This window comes from Eriocheir sinensis, chromosome 58, assembly GCF_024679095.1.
Source record: "Eriocheir sinensis breed Jianghai 21 chromosome 58, ASM2467909v1, whole genome shotgun sequence".
Taxonomy (NCBI): domain Eukaryota; kingdom Metazoa; phylum Arthropoda; class Malacostraca; order Decapoda; family Varunidae; genus Eriocheir; species Eriocheir sinensis.
Window position 1 is genome coordinate 488,645 of NC_066566.1, and position 8,856 is coordinate 497,500.

Consider the following 8,856-nt stretch of genomic DNA (forward strand, 5'->3'; position numbering starts at 1 on the left):
AAAGTTGTTATTGAATTTGCAACAGTGATCCTGCCATCAGAATACTCCTTCGTCCCTCCCTCTGGCGGCGGGGAAGGAGGCGCTGAAGGAGGAGGAGGAGGAGGAGGAGGAGAGGCGGTGATGCAGGAAGACTTAGCTGAGAGGAAACAGAGAGAGAAAGAGGAGACTAGAGCGGTATGGAGCACTGAATGACCCCTCTACCTCCTCCTCCTCCTCCTCCACCTCTTCTCCTCCTCCTCTTCCCCTCTCCTTTCCCCCCCCCCCGCCTTCTCAGGCTATTTGTTCACGCCACTCAAGTTTCTATTTCCCTTAATCATCCGCGCCGGCTGTTGTAGGGCACGAGTCAACCACCGCGCCCTTGACTCTGTTTCCGGCTTGGGAGGAGGAGGAGGAGGAGGGGGAGTAAAGCAAGGGAGATATATGGAAAGGAGATGCTGCTGAGTAAAGGAAGAAGGAGAGGCTGGATGGATGCAGGAGAGAAGGAAGGAATAGAAGGAGGGAGATGAATATTTAGAAGGTGAAGTGAGAGGGAAAGAGGAGGAAGAGGAAGAGGAGGAGGAAGAAGGAGAAAGATAAAGATAGAAAGACTGTGAATATGGACAGCGGAGGAGAAGGATGAACGGGGGGAAAGGAAGAGGAGGAGGAAAGGGGAACGAGAAGAAAAGAAAGAAGAGGAGGTGGAAGAGAAAGGAAGAGGAGAAAGAGGAGGAGGAGGATAAGGATGAAGGGGTGAGAGGAGGAGAACGGCAAGAGGGAAGCTGTGGTGGTGGTGGTGGCTGTGGTGGAGTCATATAGTGATCGTGATGGTGGTAGTGGTAGTAGTGGTTATATTAAGACAGTAATGGTAGTTGTAACAGTCCTGATATAGTGGGAGAATTCGTAAGGGACGTAATGTTGGTAGTGGAAGGAGTGGTAATGGTTTTGGGGATGGTCTTGTGAGGGGTCGTGAAGTGGTCGTGGACGGTCGTGGCGGTGGGGGCGACGGTCGTGGTGGTGTTGGGTCGAGCAGTGCCAGTATCGCCTTGGGTCACCTTTCCACCTTCCCCAGCAGGTTGAGGTGTGTGTCATCGCCTCAGCCTAACTTGTATGTAAATTTGATTTCCTTTGATGGCGAGGATGAGTTGACGAGAGGGAGAGAGGGCGAGAGAGAGAGAGAGAGAGAGAGAGAGAGAGAGAGAGAGAGAGAGAGAGAGAGAGAGAGAGAGAGAGAGAGAGAGAGAGAGAAAGTGGATTTCTCTTTATCTTAACTACACTGGCGAGTTAGAAAAGGTGGTATAAGGGGCGGAGGAGGAGGAGGAGGAAGAAGACGAAGACGAGGGAAGAGGAGGAGGAGGAGGAGAAAGGAAAGATAGAGAAGGAACAGGAGAATTAGGAAGAAGAATTACAAAAGCTGATCGCGGAGGAGGAGGAGGAAAAAGGAGGAAGGTAAAACAGAAGAGAGAAGAAGAATAGAAAGGAGGAGGAGGAGGAGGAGGAGGAGGAGGAAGGAGTTTGCTAAGAAAGGAAACACAAAAGGAAAAACATTGATGAAGGAGATGTAATGGAAGGGAAAGAAGAATGAACGCATGTGGGAGGAGGGAGGAGGAAAAATGGAAGAACGAATGGCGGAGGAGGAGGAGGAGGAGGAGGAGGTGAGGAAGGGATGAAAAGAGGGGAAAAAAAGGATAGAAGAGAGGAACGAAAGAATAGAAAAAAAAAGAAAATGAGAAAAGTATCAATGGAAGGTCACCAAAGAAATTCTCTCTCTCTCTCTCTCTCTCTCTCTCTCTCTCTCTCTCTCTCTCTCTCTCTCTCTCTCTCTCTCTCGTGTGCCATGGGGTGTTTACTCAATTTTGGGGGATTATGACGCGCGTGTGTGTGTGTGTGTGTGTGTGTGTGTGTGTGTTATGTAACTGAAAATATATATATAAGATTGGAGACAAAACCCGATGATTAGAGAGAGAGAGAGAGAGAGAGAGAGAGAGAGAGAGAGAGAGACGGCTAAGGAAGAAGAGAAATACATGGAAGAGAGAAAAAAATAAATTAAAGACGGAAACGAAAAGAGAGGAAGAGGTAGAGAAAAGGATAAAGACGATAACAGAGAGAAAGAAGAAGAAAGCAAGGACGGAAAGCGAAAGGCGAAGGAGAAGGAGCAGGAAGAGGAAGAAGAGAAAGAAAAATATTTATAGAGAGAAAGAATGATATGAACAGAAGAGGAATGGAGGAACAGGAAGAGAAGAAGGAGGAAGAGAATATAAAAGAGAAAGAAGAAGGATATGATGACGATAAATAAAAGAATACTAAAAGAAAGATGAGAAGAAGAAAGAAGAGGAGGAGGAAGAAGAAAAGGCAGATGAAGAAAATAGAATGAAATAAAAAAAATAAAAAAACAGAATATGAAAGAAGACTAAAAGAAGGAGAATGAGAAAAGGAGAAAGAGGAGGAGGAAGAGCAGGAAGATGAGGAAGAGAAAAAATTAACATAGGGAAAGAAGGAGGAGGATACAAAAACAAGATGGAAGGATACTAAAAGGAGAATGAGGAGGAGAAGGAAAGAGAGGAAGAGCAGAGAAAAGGAATCATAGGAAATTTATTATACTGAGAGAAGAAGGATACGATGACGAGGAGGAGGGAGGAGTTTAAGAGAAGAATGCAGATGGAATGAGGAGGAGGAGGAAGAGGAGGAGGAGGAGGAGGACCCATGCACGCCAGATCTTGACGGTGCAATACGTCCAGTGAATACATCATTGTTAAGTAGCCTGGAATACAAGGCCATCCGTCTCCCGGCTTCCTCCTCCTCCTCCTCCTCCTCCTCGTGCAGCATTCTTTTCCCATCCTTCCGCTTCGCCTGTTCCGTGTTATTGCCGCCGACCGTGACCCGAGCACTGGCTGTGGTCATCATCTGCGCCTTCTAAGTGTGTGTGTGTGTGTGTGTGTGTGTGTGTGTGTGTAGGGGGGGGGAGAGAAAGGAAGGTGGGCGCTCGTCTATTGCTATCTCAACCTTCACTCCCACACTCAAGTATTAATAGCAGATGCTTTTAGGAGTTTGTGTTATTAGGATTGAGTGATGGGGTGAAATTATGAGTTCGGGGTGATGGGGTGAGGTTATTGGGTTGGGGTGACGGGGTGAGGTTATTGGGTTGGGGTGACGGGGTGAGGTTATTGGGTTGGGGTGACGGGGTGAGGTTATTGGGTTGGGGTGACGGGGTGAGGTTATTGGGTTGGGGTGACGGGGTGAGGTTATTGGGTTGGGGTGACGGGGTGAGGTTATTGGGTTGGGTTGATTATGAGAGGTTATTGGGTTGACGGGGTGAGGTTATTGGGTTGTGTTTGACAGGGTGAGGTTATTGGGTTGGGGTGACGGGGTGAGGTTATTGGGTTGGGGTGACGGGGTGAGGTTATTGGGTTGGGGTGACGGGGTGAGGTTATTGGGTTAAAGTTTGCTTCTACGATTATGAGAGATCTTTTCCGGAATGTTTCTTTTGTGTTTCCCGGAATAAGAGACGCTTTTAGGAATATGTGTTTTGTGTTTCCCGGAATAAGAGACGCTTTTAGGAATATGTGTTTTGTGTTTCCCGGAATAAGAGACGCTTTTAGGAATATGTTTTTTGTGTTTCCCGGAATAAGAGACGCTTTTAAGAATATGTGTTTTGTTTTTCCCGGAATAAGAGACGCTTTTAGGAATATGTGTTTTGTGTTTCCCGGAATAAGAGACGCTTTTAGGAATATGTGTTTTGTGTTTCCCGGAATAAGAGACGCTTTTAGGAATATGTTTTTTGTGTTTCCCGGAATAAGAGACGCTTTTAGGAATATGTTGATTGTGTTTCTCAGGTTATCAGACCCTCACGGAATGTCTTCTGTGCTTCCCCGATCAAGAAACATCGTAGCAATTGCATCGGTATTATTAGTAATCTTATAACAACAGTTGATCTAGGTTTTTACAAATAGTAATTCAACATAAAATAATCCCTTTGGAGGTTAGTTTGTCATTAGTAATCGTGTATGATCACTTTGCTTGCATGGTTGTTGCTTCTATCAATCATATAAATAACTAAGGAGCTTGTTCTTTATCAACAGTCCTTGTTCTCTAATAGTATTCCTATACATCTACCTTGGCATGGTTTCTGTTATTAGTGCTCCCATGAATCACCTGAAGTCTGGTATCGGCTATTAGTTATCCTCTAAATCACTTCGTTGCCTGGTGTCTGCTATTAGTCACCACATAAAACACTTCCAAGGTTAGTTTTATGTCCATTTCTCGGCAGCAGCAGCGGGGGTTGATGTCATTTTTTATCTCCGCCTCGTGGCTGTCGGGGGCTGGTGGCTGCCTCTCTTATAAAGACGAGCGTTGAGCGGCGTCAGGCGGGGCGGGGCGGGGCGGGGCGGGGTGAGCCGGGTGCCAGCTTGAGTCGCGGGACAGCCTAATCGGCACGAGCTGGGCGTTGAAGTCCCGCGCTGCTACCGAGAGGAGGAGGAGGAGGAGGAGGATTGAGGGAAAGGAAAGAGCAAAGCTTCAGAAGAAAGATGATTGTTAGGGGAAAAGGAGATTGAGGATGAGGAGATTAAGAAAAGGAAATAAAAGGTTCAGTAGCAGGAAGGAAGAGATAGAGTGAGTAGATAGGAGAGAGAGAGAGAAAGAGTAACCTTAGATTCAGGTGACAGCCTTGCTAAGGTGGTCGTTTAGACAACTCCTTACATAACGTTTCTTGTTCTGAAGACCAACACGACCCTGCTGTCCCTGCCTAAGGGATCTATTCCTGCCAGTAAGACAACATTTTCTATTTTTCATTTGAAATATAAGATAAGAAATGTAAGCACACCCATGCATCGCAACACTCCCCACAGATGCGACACTCTTGAACAATGTGTTCCGTAAAGTGCCACCGTTCCCTGGGACGTGTTCCTCTGCACGGTGATTTTAGTCAGCTGGCGAGCCGTTCCTCGCAGCGTGTTTGTGGTGCTTCTTGGCACTCCTCAGTCACTGTTATCACCAATCAACGACAGTTACTGTTCAGCGGGTATTGAGAAATGCACCCGCAATGTACGTCAACTGTACGTCGCTGAACATTTGAGTTTGATCACGACGCTGTGTACTCGCCCTGTGCTCCCAGAACATCGCCTTCACTCGGCTTGGCGCCTCTCTTGACACGACTTCTGCTGCGGGAGTTGGTGCCTGGGTTTGTCTGCCCTTCGTAGAAATACCTTGTTTCGTATCTGGGCGAGACGTGGCTGCTGGAGTTGTGATGGCGGTGCTGTGAGTGGCGGTTGTTGGTGTAGTTGTGTGCAGCATTCCGGCCACTGTTTTGCTGGAAGGAGTCGTTGCTCCGCTGTGTCCTCGGCCTCCCGAGGTGCCGAGGTGCGCCGCGCAGCGAGTTAGAGGCGGATCTAACGGGCTGCTGGTGGGGCCTCGAGGCGACGTTGGGAGACTGAGTGACTTGGAGCGGCTCGGCGTATCTGAAGTAGTCGTGGCCACGGTACAGCTCACGTTCCTTAACGGGGGCGCGGAGGTTACCAAGGTTGAAGCGCACGTGTTTTGGACAGGTGGACCCTGTCATCTTTTCTTTCTTAAGAATACCTTTAGGAGACTTCCCTTCAGTAGTGGTATTCATCGGTGCACAGCGAGCTTCCCTAACTGTTTGCTGTTGTAGTGACCCTTCCTGTGACTTCACTGTTCTCTCCTTTGGCTTTTGCAGCTCAGAACGAATCATGGAGAGAGGGAAGCCGTACTTGAAGTAGTCGTAGCCACAGTACAGTTCACGATCCTTGACGAAAGTGTTCAGGTTTTGGAAGTTAAAGCGGAGACATTTATGAGCGGTGCTGGCCGTCTTTCCTTTCTTGAGGATCCCTGTGAGATGTTGTGGCTCAGTGGTTTTGTTGTCTGAATCTGTTGTTTTCTTTGTTACTGTTGTTTTCTGAGGCTCTGGCAGTTTGTTCACTGCTTCCTTTGCTGGCTCTTCCTGTGGCTTCACTGTTCTTTCCAGCTCAGATCGAATCATGGAGAGAGGGAAGCCGTACTTGAAGTAGTCGTAGCCGCAGTACAGTTCTCGATCTTTGACGAAAGTGTTCAGGTTTTGGAAGCTGAACCTGACAACTTTCTTGGCGGGGTTTGGAGGTGCATCGTGCTTTCTGAAGCTGCTCTTGAGGGGCGTCTTCTCTGGTGGCCCGGTGACAGCCTTGCTCCTGCAGGAGGGAGCGTCCCCAGCAGTGCCGTGATGCTCGGAGGGCAGCTCCTCGTACACCTCTTTGATCTTTTCTCTCTTGACCATGTGCAGAGTAATGATCAGGGTTTCAGGCCTCCTGCCATGGCCTTCCTTTTGCTTCCAGTCTTTTTCTGCGACTGTATTTTTGTCCACTGGCTTGTCGACCCTTTCTCTCTTGACCAAGTGGATAGTGATGACGAGAGTTTCAGGCCTCCTGCCATGGCTTTCCTTTTGCTTCCAGTCTTTTTCTGCGACTGTATTTTCGTCCACTGGCTTGTCGACCCTTTCTCTCTTGACCAAGTGGATAGTGATGACGAGAGTTTCAGGCTTCCTGCCATGGCTCTCCTTTCCTGCCTCTTCCACGACCCCATCAGCATCCTGGGTGTCGGAGGGGAGTTCCTCCTCCACCACAGAGAGAGGCTGAGCAGCGTTCTCCAGGCAGACCAGGCTCAGGGACCCTTGGCCCCGTTCACCTGCATCGTCCTGGGCGTTTTTGGTGTCCTCGACGGTGGAGTCGAGGTCCTCGGGGGGGCTGCGGCGTGCCCACCTGGCGAAGAGCCAGGCGAAGCACCCGCAGCATTTAGCCTTCTTCATTTTCTTTTGCTGAGTCATTTTAATGTAAATGAACAATGTTTAGCAGGAACGTGCAGGTTATCAACGTTGTCCTCTTCTGGGATGGTTTGTTCTCGCCGTGTGCCGCCTTGGCTCCGCCGACCACTGGCGGCGTCGCTCAAGGAAAAGGCTGAGAGTATCACGCTGGGACAGTGGGACGTAATATTGGTGACTCTCTCTCTCTCTCTCTCTCTCTCTCTCTCTGTCTCAGCCGTGTCGTCGTTGGCGTGGCAGTCTGTGAGCAGTCTTGTGCCGCAAACATTTCCTCCAATCGGGGAACGAAAAATGAAACCTTTGGGCTTGCTAAACGCGTTGCGAGATTCAAATGAAGGAATGTGTGTGTGTGGCGCCTCAAAGTTACTCTCACAGTAACAAGAGGTGGGAGAGCAAGAGACACGGACACTATCACGGCAGCCACTATAAATAGAATTCGCCTGCACCACTAACGGGCTGGGATTGTACAAGAGACCCCCCCAAGAGAGCCTTCCAGCACTAGAGGCAGCAAGTGAAAAAAAATAAGATCGGTGCAACGAGGCAACAACTACATTTATCTGAGGGAATAACTGAAATAGTTAATAATAAACGAAAGATGTGTAAATATTGCTTCATAACTGTAAATGCTTTCAACGGGATTCGTCTCCTTACTTTTTATTATTTACATGTTTTTGTTTTGTGATGAGAGAGAGAGAGAGAGAGAGAGAGAGAGAGAGAGAGAGAGAGAGAGAGAGAGAGAGAGAGAGAGAGAGAGAGAATAATCCCGAAACATGCCGCTCCATCAAAGGAGATAGAAGCAACTGTCGAAAGGAAATCTATAATCTAGGTCCAGGACGCGACGAAAACAGAAGCCGCTCAGGACAGGGCAGGGAAGCTGAGGCCTCTTGGTGTCCTTAGAGGAGAAGAAAATAGGGGAAAACGCCGCATCTGTGGAGGTCCCAAGGAGTTATATGGTTTGAAGCATGCTGATGATATGAATGACAAGTGCGTTAATCTAAGCTGGGCAGGAGATATTTTTCACAGTAAAGAAAGCCGCTCAAGGGTCAAAAAACAAAACAACAAAAAACAAAAAAACGGCGTTCCAAGCACCACTCATGGATATAATTTGATTTTATACATACACTGAGGTAATCACATATAGATACAAATATACGTACATAAACTGTATATATTTTCTAGTTTCCTCACTGTGTAATACATCAAATACTCTAACACACAAGTTCGATGACATCCTAGTTACATTGACCTAAGAGTGGGGGAGGTTGGGGGTGGAGATAGGTGGAGTGGGATGGGGCAGGGGGCTGGAAGTGTTGGGTGTAGGCGGTCCGGGGCGGGGGCAGAGGGCTGGTTAGGGGAGGAGGACGAGAAATGGGGAGGGGGCGAGGGAGCGCAAGATGTGTCCCTCAGTGGTCGGCCCGGAACTCACCTTTGGGACCCGGAAAGGAAGGGAAAGTCCGACCTGCCCCTCACGAGACCCACTCAGGATGCCGCCCCGCCCCGCCCCGCCCCGCCCCGCCCCCACCATGGCACTTCCCTCCTCTTCTCTTCTCCACTGTCCTTTTTTCCCTTCTCTGCTCCCCTCTTCTTCTCTTTTCTTTGATCCTCTCCTCTCCCCTCCCATTCTCTCCTTTCTTTTCCTATCTGCTCCCCTCCTCTCCTCTGCTTTATCTCTCTCTTCTCCTTATTCTCTGCTCCTCTCGTCCTCTTCTCTTTTCCTTACCTTCCCTCGCATCTCCTCTCCTCCCCTCCTCTCCTCTCCTTTATCTTGCTCTTCTTTATCCTCTCTTCTCTTTTCCTTACCTTCCCTCGCATCTTTCCTCCCCTCCCTTCCCTCCGCTCTCCCCCTCCCCCTCCCCACCTGACCTCGTATCCTACCTGCCTTCAACGTGTCCATGATTTAACTGACCTGCAGCTAACGAGAGGCGGAACATGAAACTCCCATCATCGCCTCATATATTAGCAGGAATGCGGGCGGGGCGGGGCGGTGTGGAGCTGGGGGCGGCAGAGGGCGGGGGAATGTGTGTAGGGAGAGGCTGGGTGGGGCGGGGCGGGGCGGGGCGGGGCGGGAAACA

At 49.1% G+C, this 8,856-nt stretch overlaps 1 protein-coding gene across 2 annotated transcripts in view; it reads right to left on the reverse strand.

Moving 5' to 3' along the window:
• Window positions 1–4,766: 4,766 nt before the first annotated feature.
• Window positions 4,767–8,856, reverse strand: part of LOC126985006 (uncharacterized) — a 64,621-nt gene continuing 60,531 nt past the window's right edge. Inside the window, exon 2 of one of the 2 annotated variants that reach the window (XM_050839234.1) lies at window positions 4,767–5,553. In XM_050839234.1, coding sequence (XP_050695191.1) covers window positions 5,057–5,553 — 497 coding nt within the window. In that variant the 3' untranslated portion in view covers window positions 4,767–5,056. Of the gene's footprint in view, window positions 6,506–8,856 lie in introns of both variants that reach the window. The other variant, XM_050839233.1, reaches the window with a different exon arrangement.